At 44.9% G+C, this 23,330-nt stretch overlaps 1 protein-coding gene and 1 long non-coding RNA gene across 11 annotated transcripts; one reads left to right on the plus strand and one right to left on the minus strand.

Moving 5' to 3' along the window:
* Positions 1-331: 331 nt before the first annotated feature.
* EXD2 (exonuclease 3'-5' domain containing 2) lies at positions 332-22,247 on the plus strand. 9 transcript variants are annotated; one of them, XM_030007412.2, is made up of 10 exons: positions 332-1,030; positions 2,825-2,997; positions 10,740-11,149; positions 12,068-12,324; positions 13,361-13,487; positions 14,290-14,615; positions 16,934-17,040; positions 17,261-17,396; positions 18,155-18,511; positions 19,678-22,247. In XM_030007412.2, the coding sequence occupies exons 3-10, from the start codon at positions 10,811-10,813 to the stop codon at positions 19,892-19,894; spliced, it is 1,866 nt and encodes a 621-aa protein (XP_029863272.1). In that variant the 5' UTR covers positions 332-1,030; positions 2,825-2,997; positions 10,740-10,810; the 3' UTR covers positions 19,895-22,247. The 9 variants fall into 9 exon arrangements, with proteins under 9 accessions (XP_029863272.1, XP_040977972.1, XP_040977971.1 ...); XM_041122037.1 differs by lacking the exon at positions 332-1,030 and adding an exon at positions 1,047-1,865; XM_041122036.1 differs by lacking the exon at positions 332-1,030 and adding an exon at positions 1,048-2,604 and having other exon boundaries at positions 11,008-11,149.
* Positions 6,823-9,195, minus strand: LOC115338672. Of its 2 annotated transcripts, none has more exons than XR_003922495.1 (2): positions 8,223-9,195; positions 6,823-7,577 (listed from the first exon to the last, which is right to left on the minus strand). It is a non-coding gene; the product is annotated as an uncharacterized LOC115338672 (long non-coding RNA). The 2 variants fall into 2 exon arrangements; XR_005931972.1 differs by having other exon boundaries at positions 8,070-9,195.
* Positions 22,248-23,330: the final 1,083 nt, after the last annotated feature.

Raw genomic sequence — 23,330 nt, forward strand, 5'->3', positions numbered from 1 at the left:
CCCCCCTTGTTATGGTTATGATGATTTTTCTTTAGCCAGCCATGGCAGTGAGGTGTTAGACACTCCGCCGCTTCCTGATCCCGCTGGCTCCTCCCCGCTCCCCTCAGCAGCTGATCCTCAGCTGCAGCCCGCGCCTCCCGGCCCGGCTTTAACGTCGCGCCGCCGCCGCCGCCGCTTTTTAACTCGCTCCTGTAACGGCGTGGGGGGGACGGATAAATTCGCCACTCCGAGGACCTGCGGGAGGACGTTTTCCGCCGCCGCTGCCGCCGCGTTGCGCTGCCTGAGGGGCGGCCCGGCCCGCCCGAGGGGCTTGCTGCCGCCAACGGCCCCGCGGCCGGCGGGCGCTGCCGCGGGCGGGCGTCGTCCCCGACCTGAGGGGAAGGGGAAGGGGAAGGGAGCTGTGCGGAGCCACAGCCGGCCCGCCGTGGGGCGCGAGGGGTGTCCCGCGGGGTCCTGCGGACAGCTCGCCGGAGGGAGGATGAGGAAACAAATAACCCAAGCGCGTAGGGTTTGTCCTCCGTGAACGCTGAGTGATTTCTGCGGGAATTCCAGAAATTATGTCTTTAGAATTTTCTTGAATTTTTTTTTTTTTCTTTAAGAGAGTTTTTTACGCGGCTCTCTGAGGTTTTATTGCTTGCTCTCTCCTGCTCCTACCTGAGCAACACTGAAAATAGGAGGGTTGCCCCTTCTCAAATGAGTAAGTAGACCTCTCTGCAGCCCCAGAGGACTGATGGAAACACAGGTGAATTTTCTTCTCTTACCCTTCAGTATCAACAAAACCCTAAAAGGCAGCTGGCTAAACAGGTGGAACTGCTCTGTGTTGTCCTTCACTGTTTTACAACACCCTAACCTGTGTGTTTGTGGGGGAAAAAAATCTTTTTTGCCTTTCATAGGGCCCTGTCCCTCACATGTAACATCCGATGCCAGGTAAGATGACAGGAGTGTCATATGAAGAGTGACGTCCGTGAGGTGCAGCGCGGGGCCCCCAGTCCCACCTTGCAGCGTCTGACTGTACGCTGCTGCGCACAAGGTGAGCACTCCCAGACCTGCAGCTTGAAACTTTCAGGCCTGTATTTCCCCACAGGTACAGGTGAACTGGCACCAGTACCTAGGGAAGAGAGAGTTTTCGGAAGGTGAGGAATTAGCCTGACAGTCCTGGCCGCCTTTGTGTGGAATTGCACCTGCTGGGAATTAGGAGTCTCCAAACATTCAAACAAACAAACAAACAAAAAAAGGCTTCCTGACATAAACTGTGGTATGGCAATGTTACTGAGTGCTGTTAGACTGCTGCTATGTTCCAGTGACAGCTTTTCAGTAGAAATTGAAATTATGTCATTATAGAAAGTCAGTTAAGTGCTTTGGGATTCTTCTTGGTTAAGATTATAAAAAGAACATGAAGTCCTATAAACCATGCTTTTTAGGTGACAACGCTATAGCCTTACTTTTAACATACCACAAAAGAAAATAGCAAACTTTTTCTTCTAATCAGAAAAAAAAAGTAAGAAAATGTATACAAAATCTAGACCACTTCTTACATTTCAACTTTTTATATAACTTTTTTCTATATGTGATATCAATAGGTATAAATATCAGAACTTAATTAAAGGTATAATAATAATTTGAGAGGAATATCCAGACACACTCTGTTAACAGTTTTCCGTTAGAATCATAACAATGTTAATGTTGAAGTGAAAACAAAGAACAGTTAATCTCTTCTGAATCTGAGCTATATGAAGATTTTTTTTCCAGTTAACAGTTGCTGATGGCCAACTATTGCTATGTAACAGGTCTAGCAAGCCTCAGTATAGAGAGGCAAAGACCCTGTCCATCATGATTTATGTTTATTACCTTAAATTCAGACACAGGTAAATTGTACTGGTATAAATCATATTTTATAGCTCTTTTGCTTGCATGCCATGAAATTCTGTGCCGTTACAATTATATCAGATACTGTTGCTCACGTTGAATTCCCAACATAGGTAATTGGCATTACATTTTTCTACCTATATTCCATTCTCTATAATTTTTGTATAGCTCGCATCACCATATGATCTGAGATCTTCCAGAAGTGCATTACGGAATCATGGAATCGTAGAATGGTTTGGGTTGGAAGGAACCTTAAAGATCATCTAGTTCCAACCCTGCTGCCATCGGCAGGGATACTGTCCACAAGATCAGGTTGCTCAAAGCCCCATCCAGTCTGGCCTTGAACATGTGGTTTGTTTTTTCCTGTTTCCTAAGGTACTGCTCAAGTTGGATATCTTTGGTTTCTGTATTGAAATAAATAGGTGTAGGAGCCTTTCATCTGAATTGCAATGCAATAAAATCTCTGGTGCTTTTTGTCCATGTTCTGGATCCAGTCTCTAGGAAAGCTGTGTACTTACATGGAAAAAATAGAAATAAAATTATTTCCTAAACCCCCAGTGCTAGGATTTTCAGAAAAGATTTAACTGAGGTTTTTTTAAAATCACAGTAGTAAGCAGTCAGAAAGAAGGTATCACGTTGTCAGAATTTGAAAGAAAAATAATAGAAGACTGCCAATCTGTTCTGCTAAATGCAATATTCTCTCACATGACCATACAGGTTAAAAAAAAAAAAGTGTTGGTAAGCATTCTTTTCACTCTCTAATTCCTTTGTTTGAATTAATTTTGAATGTAACACCTAAGGAAATTATCATGACCTGCACTGGTAACATTTTCCTTTGAAAATAATGTGTTGCTGTGTTAATAATGCCAGAGTGCTGTAGTCTCTTCAAAACACATACACTATTGGCCTGAGTCATGCTGAAGTAGCATCAATGAAGCATCTTTTTCTACTTTAATAGGAACCTTCTGCAGCTTGGAATGGAATTGAGTTATGGGCGGTACTTAGTCAAACTGATTGGACTTTAACAAGTTACTGTTCTGTTGGATGTCTTAGCACACGGGGTGCTGTACTGAGACTGTTCGAATGTCACAGACCAAACTGGATTGAGCCTGGCCAGACAAAATGGGCAGAGTAAGTTGGGGTCTGTTTGTACGCACTGCTTGAGCAGCTTAATTCTGTGGGATGTTTATAGTTTCCTCCATGCCTCAGAAGCAGCATGAAATAAAGCACAAAAAATGTTTTGACTGGAATTTCAACAAGTGGGCAATAGAGGGGAGGAGTCAACTGGAAGGGAAATGGGAGATAATGAACAGGCTGGTGACTTTCTGTAGATGCTCTTGGAAATGAAGATGAGTAAATAACGTTTGATGCAATACAGAAGAAGGAACTAGCAGAATGCCTCAAACAGAGATGTGGCCAGAGTAACGATCTACGTAAACAATTTTGGGTTGCAGTTTCAGAGTTGCTAATGCTAATTCCAGGGCTGTGCAGAGCCCAGTCTCCCAGCAGTACTAAATTGATCTGGATCAGGTATGGCCATGGTGTCACATTGCTCTCACATTAGTTTCTGCCCATGCTACAGAGTTTTTGTTCTGCCTCTGGAAGGACTGACAATGTCTGATCTGGTTTTAGTGTCTGCTGGTACAAAATTATCCCTTCAACATTTTTTCTGAACAAATTTGAATTGGCAGAATGAGTTAAATTGAATTAGTGGTTTCCGTTTGATGACTGTGGTGTATTTGATCATTAGTAGGAGGCCTACAGTGAGCTTTATTGTCAGATCATGGCATTTACAGCAGTTGATGGCTGTTGTGTTACAAGCTGCATTGGTTAATGCTGGAGGGAGAGGTATTGGGGCAGTCTAGGTACGGAAGCAAGAGACCTAAACAAGGGTCTTAGTTGCATGGATGGATCAAAAGACTTTGTCTTAGAGATGCCGTATAGAGGAAGTTGAAAATTTAGATGTACCCTGGGTGCTAGGATCTACAAAGAGGTTTCAGTCAGAGCTGACAGTTGATATACAAGCTTGAGCGGCAGGTAGACTGGTGATGTTATCCGCAGATATGCTCAGAGAAGGAACCATATTCCAGCTCTGCTGAGCTTTAACTTCCTGCTAGTCATCCACAGAAGAGAGAAGAGGCTATAATTTGAGTTTGAATAGAGGGAGATAGCTCTGGAGAAAGGAGCAGATCTGTAAATCATCTGCAGAGAGATGTTAGTTATATTTGTATTTCAGATGAGATAATTCAGAGATAACGTGGGAGGGTAAAAGGAGAAGACCAAGGATACAGCACTCCCAGAGTCTGTCAAAGAACACTTGGAAGGAAGGCTTAAATAGGTAAAAAGAAAAGATTTTAAGGGAAGCATAGTTGATTATGTCAGGTCAGAGAGGATGAGGTTTAAATACATTTTTTTGAGCTCTGTTGAACCTTTGGATGGCTGTGGTTAATCCAGAGTGGAAACAGAGAAGTCTGGACACTGATAGTTAGATGTCTATGGAGTGAGTCTAGAAGTGAAAAAGAGAGAAAGCAGTTATTAAGAGAGGAAAGTGGGGCTGAGTCAAGGCTTTTATTAATTTGTTTATTTATACCTTTTTTTTTTTTGAGGGGAAATAGAAATGAAAGGAGGGTAAACCAAGAAGACTATGTCATACTTTAGCTATATCACTTTTTAAAAATAATTTTGCTTGTCAAATTTATTCCCTCTAGTGGAAATTAGATGGCTTCTGGGCTTTTCTCCTTTTGCTTACTAATTTCACGGACCAGAAAGGTGGGAAGAACAAGCATTGTTCTCTCAAATATCTCCCCTTGGGGCTGTTCAGCTAAAGATGTCACTTTAACATGCAGCTGAGCCAATCTAATGACTTGTGGCCACTGAAAGGTGGCTTTATTCTTCGTGGCTGCGTGTTCTGTCCCTTTCCTTGTGCTGATGCTGCTACTTATTGGACCTGCTTGTCTGCCATTTTACTGAGTTCATTTGGCTCACAGAAATGTCCCAGTGAGTGCCAAAATCAGCACAGGCTAGTTGGGAGTGCCCAGCTGGGAGTGGAGTTTTGGGAGATGGGGGATGTCACCTTCTTAGCAGCCATGAACTGCGAGGCCAACTTAGTTCACCTTCTGGAACTGAACCACTGGGGCAAGTTAAGCAGCTCTTCAAGAAATGGAATTGTGAAATTCCTCTCTGTTCCTACATAAGCAATGAAAGAGTTGGCAATTAATGAAGAAATATGTTGATGATGAGCAATGTTAATACAACTCATACTCATGGGATCAATTTGGCAGCTCACACCTCTGAGAGTAGTTTTTTCAGATTCTTTGCAAAACCTGCAAACTCTGGCAGATCCTTGCAGTGAGTTACCGCTGATTCATCTTTTGGCTTAGGATGTGGTTTCACTGAGATCTGGCTCTATGGTGAGCTAGTTCAAGGAGTTAAACCAGAAGAAAACTCTGGTTTTTTGCTGGGCTAGCTTTCTGCTCACTTAATTCCTTGAATCAAACTGGCACCAGCATTTGCAAAAGTGAGGCAGTAGAAGAATGCCTACAGGTAGAAGGGGGAAGCAGAATTGCCTTTTCAGCAGGAGCTAAACCTTCTATCCACCTCGTTGCAGTGTGAAACTCCACCTTTAGGATGTGGCTTCACAGTTGATTGAAACCGATCTCATTCTGACTTTTTGATGAAAGAAATGGTCCTGCTGCCTCCCTGGTATCAGCCCTGTTAAAACAAACCCTGCTCAAAATGACTTGTTTGAGTATGTAGTCATGCAGTTACTAGCATCTACATGAGGAAGATAAATCACATTAGGAGTTGAAATGCGAGTTTGGCTTTCTTCTGTAGCTTGGGATGAGGCCCCAAATAGTGTTATTAATGAGCTACTGGGGACTACATGCAGCTCTCTGCTCATTGTCTGCTAACAGCAATTTAAGTCTTGACTGGAGCCTCTTCCCTTTGATATTTATTCCATGATCATTGATTTTCTTTCGAACACCGAGTCATTTACCCTAGTCTTCTCCCTGTTAAAGGATGAGCTAATCTGATTATAAAAATAATTTTTTTTCTGTGATCAGCAGAACAAGCTTGGTTTCCTATGGACTTGTCCTGATGTAGCACTGCTGTGTGGATTCTCATATGTATATTAAGCAGTGTCTGCACATGCTTGCCATTTTATCAGTGACGGCTTTATTAGGATCTGTTTCATCAATTTGGCTTTACATTTCATAGAAGTTACCTTTGTACAAATTTAGATGGAATTGGGCAATGGCTTAAACATGCTTTTTTGGCAAGGAAAGGGGGGAAAGAAAGGGGACCCACAGGCAGAAACACCAACAGACAGTGTAATTGCATAAACCTTCTTTCCTTAGGAAATAAGGCTAAAAATTACTCTTTTGACAGAGACCTCTGCAGAGATCTCGGATCAGGCTACAGAGACAGAAAGAAAAGTAAATCTTGCTGTTTACCATGTAAAGGCTTCCAGTTACCTGCTGCAACAGATTTCTCGTAAGTAAGGCTAAGCCAGCAGTTGGTATTTACTCACTTGGTTACCTTCTCATCTGCAGCAATGTCCCCATCAGACTTTGGGAACTTGTTTCTTTGCCACAGTGCACTCAGGCATCAGTTGCTTTCATTTATTTTTAATTTAACCTTTATACTTGAATAAATGGCTATGTAGGTAGGAAGACAAACTGTTAAAGAGACTAGTGGTTTACAGGACTCTGTTCATGTCAGTGATGCCATGAAAAATAAAGGCTTTAAATGCAGCGAAGGATACAATCCTGTTATTGTAGAAAAGCTAGACTTGGGAGTTCATTATATAGCATCTTCTCTGTGAGACTTCCACTGTGTAATAAATGCTGGGGTATTCTATTGTTTTTCTTTCTTTTGTAACTTTAAAATTAAGCTCCTATTACCTTAGAAACTAAAATAAACAATTTATAAAAGGAAAAACTGGCCTATTTCAGATTTCTGGGTGGATGACAGTTTATTACAAATGGGTCCAGCTGCGAACAAACTTTGCAGATTTGTTCAGATTTGGTCGCTATTCTGAGCTCATCTTGAGCTCTGATAGAGTTCTCTTAAGAATGCCTTGCCTACCCCGTAACAGGGCAGCTGGATCCTGGACCCCAGCCACATCGGCTTCGTGGATCTCCTTTGAGTCACCTGGGCCTTGAAATAAGCCTGTCGTGTCCCCAGATGTTAAATTTTTTTCCTTGAACTAGGTTACAGCTGGATCAGTTCCCTGATTCTCTGACCCTGTCATTACAGAAATGCTGGTGCGGGAGCAGGGAGCGAGCAGTCAATCAGGTTGAACAGGAAATGTGGGACTACCCTTCCAAGTGGCTATCCAGGTTTATGCTATATTACAATGTCCATGTAAAACAAAGCATTATACATTGACCGGGGTGGCAGTAAGGGGGGAATGAGGGTGGGGTGGCAGGTGAAGGGAAGACTGAGAGGGAGAGAAGGAGGGAGAACATGTCCATCTGACTGTGGGAACTCAGTTATAGCCAGACCCTTCCAGCTTTTTCTCCTGAGCATGCATGGGATGATACACTTTTCTCCTGAGCACAAGCCATGTGATGAGCTTCGGAGTAGCGCTGGCTCCTGCTCGGTGACATCCATTTCAACTGGTCAGTTGTGCCTGGTGCATCGGATCATAGGGGATGGACGGAGAAGCTGTGGTCGGGTTGTGACTGTAAGGGAGATGCAGACCTGCCCTGTAGAGGACAATGAACCAGAGACAAGATGTGTGAGTTACTGCAGTGTGTGAGATTGCAATGCTTTGTAACCCCCAGTGGATAAATATAAAAATGGATAAAAATTTCTCCACTGTAGAGCAAGATTGAGGGTCTTTGCAGAAAGACTTATTTTACAGGTAACGCTCAGGTATAAAGCATTTGTACGTTCAAAATACAGACACAAGTCAATGGAAAACAAACCCACCACGAGTGAGACCTGACGTTATGGTACCATGCTGGCTTAGACCAGGTCCTTAGAACAAGCCGCTGTTTAAGCTTTAATGGCCTGGTCATCTTATTTCTGATAGGGACAGGGCCTTATTTGCTCAGAGAAGCGTTCTTCAGGAAACCAGATGTGTTCCTTGTTTACTATCTGTTGGTCCCTACCTCATTCCTGAGTTAAAAAAAAAAAAAAAAAAAAGGAGGGGTGGGGGGGGCGGCGGCGAGCATTCAACTACAGACAAAAAATACTGCTTTTATAGAGATTTTCCCTGATGATAGCCATTAGCTGCTTTTTTGCACCCCTCATACAATCTGCTGAATGCCAAGTCTCTGCTAGGGAGATCCTCCTACCCTGATGATTACAAGTGGCAAAATTAAAACAAAATGAAATTTGACACTGACTCTCAAATTGTCAAAGCAATTTAAAGCAGTATTTCCTGTGGTTTCAGCATCTCCTTCAAAAAGATGTAGCTAGCTGGGATTCTAACAGCACCAAAACTGGGAAATATTGGGAATTGCAAAGGACTTGGAAGAAATTGGGTGCTGAGATCCTTTTCAGCTGTAATGGAATTGGGGCTGGGAACTTGTCTGCTTTTTGCTTGGCCTCCAGACTTGATGATGATAACCCTGAACATGGCAGCTGGCTGTCTACTCATCGTCCATGCATTGTGGTGTCACGGTTCTAATGTTCATACTTCTTCCCCGCACACGAGCCTTGCCATAATTATTCCTCTGTTAAACTCTTAATCCTTTTCACGTGGTTTTTCCCTTTTTGTTTTCTTCCAGCTTGCCACTTTGGCGGTGGCTACGATTTGCTTGATTTGCTTTTGACTTTCCGGTCTGCCTTTGTTCTTCACCTTCCGTTCCCTGCCTCCGGCTTCGCTTCCCCGGCGCGGCGCGGAAGGCCCTGGCTGCCCCGCAGGGCTGCGGCTCCTGTCCGAGGAGGAGGCGGGCTGCGCGGCTGCTCCTCGCAGGCAACCCCGCTGCCCGCCCCGCAGGACTTCGTTTCGCCCGTCCGCCTCACGGTGCTCTCTGGCTGTGGGTGGCTTCCCGCACCCAGCGACGGCTTGCTCGTCAGGCCTTCCTCGCTGCGAGCAACACGCTTCAAAAGTCTCCTAAAAAGAGCTCGCTTTTCAGTAGGTTTGATACCACGGCATTATTTTTGAGGTGGTATTCCCCGGTTGAAGGGACGCTAACGCCTGCTCAGGGGCTCAGCCGTGCTCGCCCCACACGCGGTCTCGGCCCGGGAGCGGCGAGACAACCCCACAGGCGCCCCGCGGGTACGACCGGGGGCCCTAAGTGACCGAGGCGGCAGCACACGCCTTCCGCGGCGGCGGGCCCGGCAGCCCGCAGGCCGGGCCGGTACCGAGAGCCGCCGCGCCCGCACCTCAGCCGCCCGGCCGGCAGGTGCCGTACAACATGGCGGCGCCCACGGCCCACTCGCGCTGCCGGGAAAGAGGAAGGAAGCGTCCGGCACTCTAAGCCTCCCGGTGTGCGCGGCGTCTACCCGGCGGGGGGTTCCTGCTGCCGGAGACGACCGTTTTGCGGAGACGCAGGTAGCGGGCGAGCGGGCGGGCTTCCCGCCGGGGCGCCCGTGGGCCGGGCGGAGGCGCGGGAGGGGAGGGGAGAGGTTGCCGCGCGCGTCCCGGGGGCGGGCCGCGCCGGTAGGTGCCCCGGCTGCGCAGGCCGGTGGGCCCGCGGCCTCCCCGGCCGGGCCCTCGTACACCGCCTGCCTGCCTGCGCGGGCACCCGGGCCTCTTCCCGGCGGAGCCTAAAACGGGCAGCGCCTTCGCCCTGGCGCTGAGGGGAGCTGCGGCCCGCCCGTACCTGCCCCCGTCCCGCCGGGCCTGCGGGGCGGCCCAGAGCAGCGCGCTCTGCTCTCCCCGGGGGAGGCCTGCGGCGGCCGGGCCCGGTCCCGTCCCCGGCCTGCCCCCGCGCGTCGCCCTCGGCCCCGTGGCGGGCGGCCTGGGCCTCCTCGGCCCGCGCTGGGGCTGAGCAGGGGCGGTTTGTCGGGATCCGCGGAAGCGGGCTGCCTGGGGTCACAGGGCCGCGGTCCGCACCTGCCTCCCCCGGTTCCCGCAGAGGTGGCAGCTCTTGGACCGCGGAGAGAGGCCGCAGCTGCGGGTGACCCTCCTTGCTTTCCATCTGCTCGCTCAGTTTAAGACGTGAGAGTAGATGAACCTGTGGTCTCACAAGCGTTGAGGCAGGTGTCCGTGCGCTGAACGCCGTTAGCGGTTGCGCAGGGCCGTAGTGGCACCCACGCCACGGCTTCTGCCTGTGCCAAAGAGCGCGTAAGGGCAGACCTTTGAAAGTAACGCGGTGGGTTGGGGAGATGGGGATGCAGGGGCAGGACTGATTTCAGTTTACCGAAGGGGAGCTAAGCTGTTGCATGATAGAGGGAAAGCTATGTTATAAACGGATGCTGCTTCTTTAGGGCTTTTCAATGCCTGCGAGCCATTTGACCTTAGTATGGATGTGAATGTAATGGACAATGCCTGTTATTTACTAATGCGTGAATGGACATGCTTATTCTGCAGTAATTTTGTCTTATCCTTGTTTAGGTTGATCTGGTTCCAAACTGAGCTAAAAGGTGTTGATATAAGCCCTGGGTAGTTTATTTTTGGAATATCAGAGTTTCTGGAAGCATCCAGTTGCACCAGTATAAATCAATGGATTCCCTTTAAGGTCTTTGGTGGTGTGATCAACAGCAGCATTCAGGCTCCTGTTACTGCCCAGTCCACCACTGCAGCAGTCTGTCCCCTGACCCCCAGTCTATCAAAGCGGGACCCACTCCTTTTTCTGTCAGGATTGTGGGTTGTGACTAGAACCTCGTTATGATACCAGTGGGTGTATTAAATACCTCTTAACACATTTCATTAAGTTGTCTTTAATTTCCACCTCTCTCATTTTTCTTTGCAGGCCATGATAAAATCCTACAATGCCGTTTTGAGTGGGTAAAGCGAAGGGGGGAAAAGGGGGATTAAAAAAAAATGCCCAAGCAAACAGCAGTGACGATTACGTTGGCGACCCTGCTGGGTGTTGCAGTGGGGGGCCTGGTTTTGTGGAAAGCAACCCAGCGTCGGAAAGGAAAAGCATGCTGTAGTAGTCAGCAAGAGGAAGCAGTTACAAACTCAGGAGATGAGAAACTGATTAAGGCAGAGGATAAGGAGGTGCTTTCCTTCTTCAGATCTCCCACCTTTTCCTGGGTAGAGAGGACCCTTGGTGCAGACATAGTGATAGTTTCAGAGCAGGAGGAGTGGGATCGTGTTGAACCTTTGCTGAAGAAGGAGCTGGAGAAGTGGCCAGTACTTGGAATTGACTGTGAGTGGGTGAGTGATCAAGAAGTACCTCCTTTAGACTGCAAATTGCAATGGGAAATCATTGAGGGTGGAGTGATTCCTTTTCTTAAATGGATACAACAGGACTGACTATTGAAACTGCCTGTGTGATTGTCTGTCATGACGGCAGTAATGTAGCTGCTAATTTTCACTTCTCACGTTTAAGTGTGCTGATTGTAAGTTTTTAATTCACTAGTTGTATCAGTTTACTGAACTCCTGTGATAAGTTGACTATACTAAACGTAGTGATAATTGTATGGCTAAATATAGCATTATGTGTTTTGTATAATAACTTTCTAAAGGTGATTTACTAGAAGTAGCTTGGGTTTATGCTATTTTAAATCCAGATACATCTTAAGAAACAATTTCTTAAGAAAAATAAATCCAAAAAGGATGATAATACTGATACGTAGATATAACTCACTGGGACTACCAGAAAGCAAAGTTCCTCTTCCGCTTGTACATTTGCCTGTGTGAACTCTCAAAACAAGCTTTGAGTCATTTATAAAGCCTGGCTTTGCCATTATTTTGGCCGGAAATTTATTCACCCCACAGTCATTAGTATAAGCCACAGTTAATGTGTTTGCCATAAACAGTTATGTAGTGGGTGGCTTTCTGCTGATGTGGATTGAGAAATGTGTCTGATTTCTTCCACCAGCTCAGCTATGAGGAGGAAGGGTGAAAGGGGAAAAGTTTCTCTTGTAGGAGTGTGGCAAGAAGTAGCTTGGGGACAGTAATACTGTGAAACAGATCGCATAATTTGCAGTAAAATTTGAGCCATGTGACAATACTTGACTGTATAAACTGATAGGTATTTCCTGTCTTCAGTGGCCTCTTTTGCAACTTGTTCTGGCTCCAGTACTGCTAATAATACTGTAACCCAGACTCTGATTTTTGTCTGTATTTCAGGTATCTGTGGAGGGAAAAGCAAATCCTGTATCCCTCCTACAGATGGCTTCTTCCAGTGGCCTCTGCATTCTTGTTCGGTTGCCCAGGCTAGTTTCCAGTGGACAGACTATCCCAAAGACCCTGTTGGACATCATGGCAGATAGTGCTGTGTTGAAAGTTGGGGTAGGATGCTGGGAAGATGCTTGCAAGTTACTTCATGATTATGGTCTTCCAGTCAAAGGGAGCGTGGATCTCCGGTATTTAGCCATGAGACAGCGGTGAGTGTCTGAAGTCAGAGGCAGCTCTGTTTGAGGCATCATTTAAGTTGGAAATATTTTAAAAGCAGTTTGCATATGCTGAATGATACCAGGCAGGTAGGTTTGGAGTTCTCAGCGTGGTTTTAGAGGATAGGCATTGACAGCTGCAGCCCAAGAACATGTCATGCTTCTATTTTATGGTCTTTAATGGAATTGAAATCTTCATGAAGATTTCATATGCTAATTATGTCTGTTAGTCTTCCCATGCAATACCCTTAGGGACTTTTCAGCTTTTAAGAAGTCGAGGCACAGTGATGTAACGTAATGAGAGTGATCACCATGTCAACAGATGTTAGAATACACTGCCTAGAAATATAGAGTAAAATGTGCCAGGGCATGTAAGTGGAACTGTTGAATTACAGGATTTCTTGAAAAATGACTAAATAAACCAGCTCTAATTTTCTCTCTTAATAACAATGCTTCCATTGAAAGGTTACAATTATGATGCCATTTTCTCATCCTTCATTCTTCCTAAAATAAAATGTTTTACTTGGGAATATTTTTCACATACAGTATATATATGTCTGGGTGTGTTGTTAGTGATCTGGGGCATGGGACTGCTGACCTGATGGTGCCTTTTTAGCACTGAGGATGGACTTCTTGTCTCTAGTAGCCAGGATTCCTCTGAGTCATTCCTGGCTCTCATGCTCCTCATGAATCCCTGGGGCAGGCGGTTCATCACTCTATCATAGGTCTGTTTAGTTCAGAAGTAGGTAGTGCAGAGCCAAACACTTCAGCCTTAAATGTTACCAACTCCCAGCCTTGTATGTTTTGCCTATTGCAGGCACTAGATAATTAGTAAATCTGGAAAGGACATTCTAGCGGAGGGGAGGGAGAGGGTCTGTAAAGCTGACAGGCAACTGTATGCTGAGTGGGAGTCATGCATCATGTGCACTATGTTCTGGCAGGTTCAGGGTGGTATGAGGCCATCTGAATTTGCATGGGTGTATAGTTTAATTTTTAATATGTTTGTTCCACTTTCTTCGTTAAACTGAAGGAAGGATCTACTTCACAACTGCCTTAGCCTGAAATCTTTAGCTGAAAACGTCCTGAACTGCCCACTTGACAAGTCTCCTCACGTGCGTTGCAGCAACTGGGAGGCAGAAGAACTGACACAAGATCAGGTGGGTCTTCGACTTCAACTTAGTGTTTTGGGAGGAAAAGCAACCTTATTAGTAGAGAAGAGGCATTACAACAGGGAGATCTGAGCCTTTGAGTTCTGCCTCAAAACCTTATGTGTGACTGTGGTCTGAAGTTAATTTCAGACTCTGCCTGTATTTCCCTCCTTTTCCGTGCAGATAATTTTGTGCTGTTCTCCCTGCATTCTTGATCCTTGTTTTCCTTTAGTCCTGAAAGATCTATAAGGGAATATCCCTTGAAGAAGTGTTTGTGCACCCAAAACCTCACCTTTTTATTACTTTCTTTCCTCCAATCTGTAGCAGTGAGTGCAATATTAGACAGACACCCTGGAAACCTTGTTGACCATCTTTAGACCATTATGGTTTCTCTGGTCGCTCACTTCCTTTACAGTCATGCTGCAGATGTCTACAAAATCAGTGACCAGTAGAGGGAGTGACAGGGTAAATAACCACACTGAATATTTGTAGACAGTATGTCGAAAGGGAGCTTTTTATTAGTTAGGGAGGGCTTGGTGGGGCAGGAGGGTGTTTAACGCCTGGCTGACCTGAATTTTTTTCAGTCCTTTACAGTTCCTGGGGGCACCCATGACTATTTCAAGTCTGACTGACCCTAAAAATGTGGGTTGTGGTGATGTTACGAAAGTGTCACTCAACTGCCAGAACTTTGTGTGAACTTCAAAAGGAAATAAATCCAGCTTCTTGCTTTACTGTACCAACTGTTAAAGACTGATAATGTTTGGGAGTGTTTGCTGTTTGTCAGTATCTCGATGTCTACATTTTTCTGCAGGTTCTATATGCTGCTAGGGATGCCCAGATCTCAGTGGCTCTGTTCTTCCATTTGCTGGGATTTACCAGCCTCCCTGCTACATCTGAAGGTGAAAACTCTGTCGCTGCTTGGGAAAACGTGCTGGGTAAATGCCGGGGCTTGGTGGATATCCCATTTAGAGGAAGAAGGAGTGGCAGCACAGGAGAGGAGAAAAGTGGAGAGGGACGCTCCCCTCAGAAAACAAAGAATCGGAAATCTTCGGTGAATGGCCAGTCCTCTGGCAGTCAGCAAGTGAGAGATCCACGGAGGCAGAAGCGAAAGCCTCTGGGTGTGGGATATTCTGCACGGTAAGTCTATGAGCACATTTTACTCTTTGCACCACAGGTGGAAAACTTTGAATGATGCTTCATGCTCTATTCATTAAACAAAGTGGAAAGTATGAGCTAGGAAAGGAAACACAGGACCTAACAGTCATGGAAGCCAGATCCTGTTTCTGTTTTCCTCGTTTCCCTCTAGGTGGTATTGAAAGCGGGGGCAGCACTTGGATCTGTACTAGGTCATGAGCAGGTTGAGGGGTTGTCTTCAGCTTTTGACCTTCCTTCTCCTGTGGAGGCATTAGCTGGAGAGCAGAGTCCCAGCAGGAGGCGGTTGGCTGTTTGGGTGGCATTTACTGCCCAAACAGCTATGCCCTGTCTCCTCCAGGGAAAAGGTGGCAACTGCATAGAGCTTGTCCTTTCAGTGGGATCTGCCTCGTGGACTGTTGTTTGTACTGTGCTGCCCCAGGTCACTGTGGCCACAGAGATGTCAGGGTACTGAGCAGAGCTGAAAGCTGAGGTTAGGAGGGGTGAGACACGTTATGTGAGGTGCCAGAGGGCACAGGAAGGAACAGTCTGTGGCAGCATCAAAGCACTATGCTTCTGTGTTGGCCAGGGAGAGAGAGGAGGAAACAGTACTACTTTGGCCTTGCAGAGGCAGCTGTTGCTGGATCCAGGATCCCTGTCCTGCAGGCGATTTTGTGGAGCAAATCCTAAATTCTTACAGCCTTTTGCTAATGAGAATTCAGTTGTTTTTAAATTAAAACAAGCTGGAGAAGTCTCTTTAAGCTCAATGCAGTGGAAGATGTGGAGAGCCAATATGCTTGTTTTTGTTTGGATACAATCTAAAAATTTATCACTGGATGTAGGAACTAAAATTGTCTGATTACCATTTACAAAGAAAACTAGTCATTTTAGTATTTATTTTCTCCTTTTCAAGTTTATTGGATTGGCAGTGGAGACATTTTAATGCAGTCAATAATATTGATTTCATTAGCAGTCATTAATAGTATTGTGTTGTACACAGCAAGTCCCTCCAGATTTTTTTTTTTTTTCCAGTTGGAGCCTGTGTCATACAAAACAGAAGGACTGCACCTCATGGGAGAATTAAAATTTAAGCAAAATTGCATTCCAAGTTAAATTGAGATCTCCCCAGATTTGTTTATTTTTTTATTGTTTTTAATGATGCTTGACTTCATGAGAGATCTGTAGGCTAACTCTTCTTTACAGTATCTCCAGCAGCGTGGCTCTGGTCTGTAATAAGACTGGATGTGATTTCAAAAGTCCTTTTCCACTCTTCCTTTCTATAAGCCTGTTTAGTTTTAATGTTTATTCATTTAGAGTTGGGAATTATTCAAAGCAGCTGAACTGCTGATGCTCAGTGGAAGGAGACCTCCTGTATCATTATTGTTTTGTTGGATTTTTTTCACCCCATGGACCTCAGAAGAAATCCTTGTGTCAGATTACATAGCCTGTGAATCAACCTTTTTAGCTGGTAGAGCTCTGCTGAGTATTTATACGATCTCGCTGGCAAGAAGAAAGGAAACTTTTCCACAGCGTATTGTGACATGTCTGTATCCCTGGCCAGTTCCTCCCAGGTGCTCCTTGAGCCGAGCCTGCTCTGCTCTTCAGTTTTGTTTGAAGGAGGCTGGCAGAGTAATGAAATGTTTCCTGCAAAACAGAGCCTTTCCACACACTGCCACAAACCACCAGAGACTACTCAAGCAGGACTTCTTGCTACTGACTGAGGTTAGGTGCCTGTGTTTCAGAGGGCCTCAGCTCAGCTTTGTTGTTCCCATGGACTCGTGTGTTCGAGTTCCCAGTGCTGCAGGAGCCTTTTTACAGCATTTCTCTTGGATGACTGAAGTACTTGCTGTTTACACTAAGTTTTAGAAAAGTCATCTTAATAAAACATTAAAGTATGGGCTTAGGCAAGTGATCTTTGAAACTGCCTTGCCTGTAAGTTGACACTCTCTTTTAGCTTACTCTTAGCTCATTGTCCTTCTTGACTTCAATTCTCTTTTGTTTTCTAATGTAATTTTTTTTTTTTGAAAATGCTGTCATCATTGGTGGCATCTCTTGAAAACTGGGATTCAGAGTTACAATTCTATTGGCAGCAGGAGAGCAAAGGTATCTTACAGTCAGTTGGTGAACCCCAGGTAAGTTTTTAGATGTTCTGCTTCCCTTAGCAGCAGCCTTTGTAGTGCTCAGCAGCCTTAAGTGTGTGTTTAGGGGCACTCCTGTGATTTGGAGGAGGCTGCATGAGTTGCAGTGTGGAACACATGGCTATTGAGAACTCTGTGTTTTTGGCATGCTATTATAGTCGCTGTGATGCTGCCCTTATTTCATAGAAAATCTCCACTGTATGACAACTGCTTCCTGCATGCTCCAGATGGACAGCCCCTGTGCACTTGTGATCGCAAGAAGGCTCAGTGGTATCTGGACAAGGGGATCGGAGGTAAGTGTAGCAATTTTCCTGTCGGTATTTGAAATACAGCTTGCTTGTTTGTTTGTTTTGCCTTGTTTCTTAGGTAACTGGGCATTAATTTTTTGTATCCTTTCTTATTGGAAATACTGTTGGGGATTCACTAGGATGAATCCTATGTTTTAGGATCGTTATTTTAGCTTTCAAATACAAATTTGTCTTGAATATTCTCTGTTTGCCTTTACCCTTTCAGAGCTAGTTAGCACAGACCCATTTGTTGTGAAGCTGCGGTTTGAGCCTTCAGGACGTCCTGAGTCTCAAGTTGATTATTACCTGACAGTCAAAGAGAACCTGTGTGTTGTATGTGGCAAGCGAGAGTCCTATATCCGGTGAGTTGTTTAGTGGTATAGGAGAAAAATCCATCTTTTAAAACAGGACTGAGGTCTGCATCTAGTTTGGCATCCAGAAGCATGGTTAGCGGCGTGAAACATCATGCTTGTTCACAGCCTGGATGGGCTACCGCTATTTGAATGCTCTGTAGTCATATGTGTCTGGATAAGTTTGACACTGAACAGGCCAGCATTTCCTCTTACAGAGGCAGGAGGTGTCGGCCCTTGGAGAGAACAAAGCGTATGGAATGTGTATGTGCTGCAGTTTGAATGACAGGGGGCAGCAGTATGCCAACACGCGCTGTTCTGATGGCATCTCCTTCTGAAAATAGTTGTACTATTCCTTCCACTACTTAATCCTTATATTTTTGAAAGGTTTAGGTGAGCCTAAAGCCCATGAGGTCACAAAGGGTGAGATTTTTGTCTTTGCAGCTGCTACTGTTTAACTGAGAGGTATGCTTCTCATAGTGCATTGCTTTATTTTTTTGTTACAGTATGAATCACTTATGTTTTTTTTAAATGGAAGCGATGAATTTTTAGAAGGGGAAAAAAAAAGAGGAATGCAGAAAACCTGTAGAGAGAAGTACAAATAAAAAGAAGTTGCAGAACCTATTGCTGCATTGAGGGTCCTGACCCTGGTGATCTTTGTTTCCCTGGACTTTTAGTATTAGTTGACCCTTTGTGGGCTAGGAAGAGGAGGAACTGGGGAGTAGCAGCTCCAGGCAAATACAATGAGATGGCTGGTTTGTCTTCCCTAGGAAGAACATTGTTCCTCACGAATACCGAAGACACTTCCCTATCCAGATGAAGGACCACAACTCCCATGATGTGCTCCTACTCTGCACGTCTTGCCATGCCATCTCCAATTACTATGACAACCATCTCAAGCAGCAGCTGGCTGAGGAGTTTGGTGCTCCCATCGGCTCTGAGGAAGGCGTGCGTCTGCTGGAGGATCCTCTACGCAGGCAAGTGCGCTCGGGGGCCCGAGCCTTGCTGAATGCAGACAGCCTGCCTGACCCCCGAAGGGCAGAACTTCTGCAAAGCATCAAGGACTTCTTTAACACAGAGGTAGTCACCCCAGAGATGCTCCAGGAAGCAGCTGGTCTGGAAACCAGGTATAACAAGCCCATCAGTAGATATAGCATTTCAGTCATTTATGTTGGCATATAAGTTCAACAAAAAATTGTCTACGCACAGAGCCTTGGGTAAATAGTACTGTAGAAAAATAAAAGAAAATGCAGCAGGATTTGCAGAGCTGAGGATCACACATGCTGATTTCCCTCCCCTCCCAAAGCCTTTTAGTGAAAATAAGACAAAACCTCTTGCTGGTCTCCTTGGGATATTGAGGTATCTTCCCTGAAATAATGGTGTCAAGTTAAGGAGTGTCTGAATTTGAGACTACTAGGAGTTGATCTGCACAGGAAAAATGAGTCTCCAAAAGCATAACTTTATCACTTGTATAAGCCTGCAGAGTCTGGATTCATAGTACTTTGATACATTTAACTAGAAAGCAAGGATAGGAAGAAGGTAATTGTTTGTGCTGTAGCCTAAGGCTCTAAGCAGACAAGCACACTCTGCATTTCTTACTGTGTTTTTGTTTTTGTTTACCCCTTTCTCCCCTCAACCCAGCAGTGGTCTGTGAACTGCAGCTCTTGTCTCTTCCCCTCTTTCCCTTTCTTTTCTAGCAATCTCCTTCGGTTCTTGCTCTCTGTCTTCTCCTCCACTATTTTATACTTCTTTTGAAGGACAAATCAGGGAGGGAGACTGAAAGACAATCATATCAGAAATCTCCCTCCTCCTCTTTCTCAAAGCCTCCCCAAATATCTTTTCTTAACTAGTGTCTGGTCTCTGTCTGCGGGAAGTCAGTATTTTCTCCTTGTTATGCTCACTGTTGTTTATAATGTGCCAATGTTAGAACCTATCCAGACAGGGAATTCAGTGGCAGGATCAGGGCTCTGGAGTGTCATATAGTTCTTGCCCTGAGAAATTTGCAATCTGTCTCCTGAGGAGCTTGTAATGGACCTTGAGAGCTTTGTTTAGCATTGCTATAAAAGAACACTTTCTCAGTTCAAAGAAACCAGCTTCCCAGTGTGACTGTGTTCCAGAAAGCAGTCTGGCATTGAAGCAAAGCTTAAAACTCTCCCTTTTGGTTAGCTTACCATGTGTCTGTAATTAAACTCTGCAGCTGAAAGCATCTTCAGTGTCTTGCTGTTCATTGGAGACAGGTCTAGAGTCTGACAGTGGGTTTGTGTGAAAATAAACTCTGCTTGTGTCCTGGCAGGATCTGCAATGAGAGCTACATGCCACATGGACTGAAGGTGGTGCAGTGTTTTGCTAAAGGAGGCCTGCGCTCCCTTATGCAGTTGGAGAGACGCTGGCGGCAGCATTTCTTGGACAGCATGCAGCCCAAGCACCTCCCAGAGCAGTGGTCAGTGGACCATAACCACATGAAGCTGATCCGAAAGTATGGGGAAGATCTTCAGATCGAGCTGTCGTGAAACTAACTTCCTGGACTCTAGATAGTGTCTAATGGATATATGTAACTGAAGGTGGAAGGACTGTTTTTATTTCTATGTCTCCACTAACACCTGGGCCTGGGTTTGCAAACAGGCAGCAGTAGATCTGCCAGATTTGGCGTTTTTATAGAGTTAAATCTGTTGACTTGAATTTTTAGGGGGTTTGGAATTTTTAATCCTAGTATTGTCACTGCCTAGTTCAGTGCAAGAGTGATATGCTAAGGGAACTTGTCTTCTCAAAGTGGCTATGGAGAGTTCTTTTCTAACCCCCAGGATGTCTGATGCCTCCAGACCATCTCTTTTGACACAGAGCACAATATAGGAACATTTCCAGGTTTTCCAACAAATACATCTGCGCCCTTGGCTGCACCTTGAGAGTCTCCTGATAAAAGTCTCTCTTTGCTTTCCGTGCAGTTGTATTCATATGAGTTCTTCTCAGAGAAGACTCCCTGCCAGACAGAGATTCCTTGTTTGGAAGTGGCAAAGAAACCTTACGTTTCTTTTTTTGCAGATTCTGAGCTGTATCAGCATTGCAGATAGACTCAGTGAGTTTCCTGGTGGCAGGCGCCTGATGGGAAGCAACACTCTGACTCTGGCAGTGTGGAAGGACCCGTGTCAAGTCTTTTCTTAAACAGCTTGCAGCAATGCACAGTCTATAAAAAAATGTTCTTTCCTAATTCCACTTGTTTATCATGAATAGCTCTTGCGGGTACCTTTTCATGTCAGACTGAAAGAAGCTTGGGTGTCTTAAAAGGGATGAGAGGAAACAAATGTCATTTAAAGACCAGCATCTTTTAAGAGGTCAGACCACATGTGGCAGAAAACTGGAAAATCTGGTGTTCTGTTCCTGGATTTGACATGTGTGGTGGTGAGCAGGTCATACTCTCTCCATGCCTGTTTCCCTGTCTCTAAAATGGGACTAATAATACTTAACTATCTCACAAGGGTGTTGTGAGGCTTAATTAATTCATGTTTTTCTAAAATGCTTTGAAAATACAAGCTAGTGTGTGTTAATTATTACTGTTGTTTTTTTGAAATGTGTTGCTGTCTTACTTTCTTAAATATTCATGGGTTTTGCCTGTTGCTAGACCTTAGTGAAATATAACTTTTTAAAATACATAGCCCTTTCTGTGAAATCACTTTTGATGATTTTGATTGCATGATATGAGTGTGCTTCTCCTGAATGATGAAGCTGTGCTCAACTTTTATAGGTCTCTGTAAAGAAGTTTCAGTAAAACCCTTACCATACTTCACACTACTGCATATAGCGCAGTTGACCCATATTTTATTATAACATCTGGGCAGAATCCTGGGCCTGCTGTGATCATGGCTGAAAATGTCCCTTATCAGATAATTCAAGAAATTTCAGAGGCCAGGGGTGAAAAACCTGTTTGTAGCAGAGACTGTTTGAGATAAGTAGGAGCTGTAGAGAAATGGTACGTTAATGCCATCCCAGAGGAGCTGCAGTAACAGCCTGAGCACAAGGAATCGAAGATTCATGATACATACTACTTATCACAGAGCTGCAAATGAGACCATTTTCTCATTATAAGGGCAATTCTATTCGTTTCCTGTGCCACTGACAGGTCTTAACAAAAACTGATCTAGCCAAATGTGTTCTGTCTCTGTGCTCATTCACACAGCTGCTTATAATCTCAGCAAGAATCAGCAAGAACCTCCTGTCTACAGCAGCAGCTTGGATGTAACTATTTCTCTCCAAAGCATTTTGAGCATGTGTTCAGATAGCACTATCTCCTGTATTCAGTGCCATCTGATCAGGGTGGCGAGAGCTCTTTGCATGGCTCAGAAACTCCGTTTCAACAATCAGGAGTAAAAGGTGTCCATCTCAATTCTTCCTTCTGCTTTGTTTTTTCTCCTTGTTCTGATGTAGGAACTCCTGATAAAGCTGTCCTTGTTTAGTGGAACCAATGGTAGGACCACAGGGCTGCTGTCTTTTCTGTTTGTTGAGATAAGAAAATGATGTTGAGACAAGAATTGGACTACACGTCCTCTAAATTTAAGGAATCAGTGGTATCACTGAAGAGTTTTCTGGGTTTTTTTTTCCAGATCACTTGTTCAGAAATAGGAATTTGCAAGGAAAACTTCCTTTATAAATATTTTCTTAACTAAGATTCTTTGTTGTTTGTAAGATATCCTTAAGTTCCATCATTTTAAGTCAACCTGAGAGAGGAGGGGAAGTGATATATTTATTGTGCAGAAAGAGATTATTTTTATATGATTATGATTTTAAATTCTGCCAGTCTATAGGTAAAACTTTCTTGTATGTCGTCATCGCTAATTGTCACACTCAGTAAAAATTTGCTGTTTTACCAGACTTACCACTGTTGAAGCTCTTTTTTTTCCTTTTTCACATGCCTGCTTTTTCTCCTCTTCCCCTGTGTCTCACCCTGTCCTTACAAGTCCGTTGTTCCTTACAGTAACACCTGGACCTCACCCTCTGAGTTTCCCTTTCCCATGCCTTCCCTATCTGTCTGAGATGAGCCGTGGAAGAGCTGGCAGCAATACTGTACTTTGAAGTAGTGTGATAGCAAATTTGCTCAGGTATACTTGACTTGTTCTGAGGCTCTCGGTGGCTTCAGGTGCTGTCCTTGGCCTGGTCGTGTTGGTCAGTCATGATGGCTACAGATCTACATTTTTTTAAAAATAAAAACTTAGATTTTGCTCAATCTGAGCGTTCATCTAGGTCGCCCCAGGTTTCTTACCTATACTAGGACCCTCCTGCACTAAACCATGCACATCCATTTTGTCTGCGGAGAGAGAGAGTTTCCATGCCCCTCTGTGTGGGCTGGCTTTCACAACATGGGATTTTTCTTTCCATCGGTTGTCGCTTTATGTCTGTAAGTTTGCCCAAGGTATGCTGCCAGAGATGGAGGAGAGAAATTTTCCCTTTTACCTGGTACTTGATGCCACCTGCCTCAAACTGGTTGTTGCAGGTTAGTGGGGAGCATGCTCCAGCTGCTTAGGTCCCCAGACCTGTCTTGGCTTATGAATTCCCTGCAGAATTTGCCTCCATCCTTTTTGTTTCAGGTGTTTTGCCCATGTGAAACAGATGTGCTTTTCTAAGAATACGACTGGGTACATGTTTCCAGAGACGGTCCTCTGGAGCAGGAGTACCAACAGCCCCTGTGGGAGGTTAGCTTGCCTTCCCCCATGGGCTGCAAACTGATTTCTGTCTTCCCAAACACTACAGTTTGCCTTTTTCTTGGCTTTGCAGTAACTTAGACACTGTTGCAAGGTGCAGGAATTACCAGCCGAGCAGCATTTTTGATAGTCTGGCAGTTGGAGGTGCAGTAAGCGCTGCATTTCTGAGCAAACCATACATGACATGTTAATTATGCTGCTGACAGACTTGGCATTTGGAGTGCCTTGGTTTCCCTCCTTTGACAGTCTTTAAAGG

This window comes from Aquila chrysaetos, chromosome 2 (assembly GCF_900496995.4).
Source record: "Aquila chrysaetos chrysaetos chromosome 2, bAquChr1.4, whole genome shotgun sequence".
Classification (NCBI taxonomy): Eukaryota; Metazoa; Chordata; class Aves; order Accipitriformes; family Accipitridae; genus Aquila; species Aquila chrysaetos.

Bases quoted from the DNA above. Each gene is read 5' to 3' on its own strand.
- EXD2 (XM_041122036.1), top strand. From the start codon at position 2,572: ATGACCATACAGGTTAAAAAAAAAAAAGTGTTG. The intron at 11,150-12,067 runs GTGAGTGATCAA...TCTGTATTTCAG, and splicing joins TTGGAATTGACTGTGAGTGG to GTATCTGTGGAGGGAAAAGC. The intron at 13,488-14,289 runs GTGGGTCTTCGA...ATTTTTCTGCAG, and splicing joins AAGAACTGACACAAGATCAG to GTTCTATATGCTGCTAGGGA.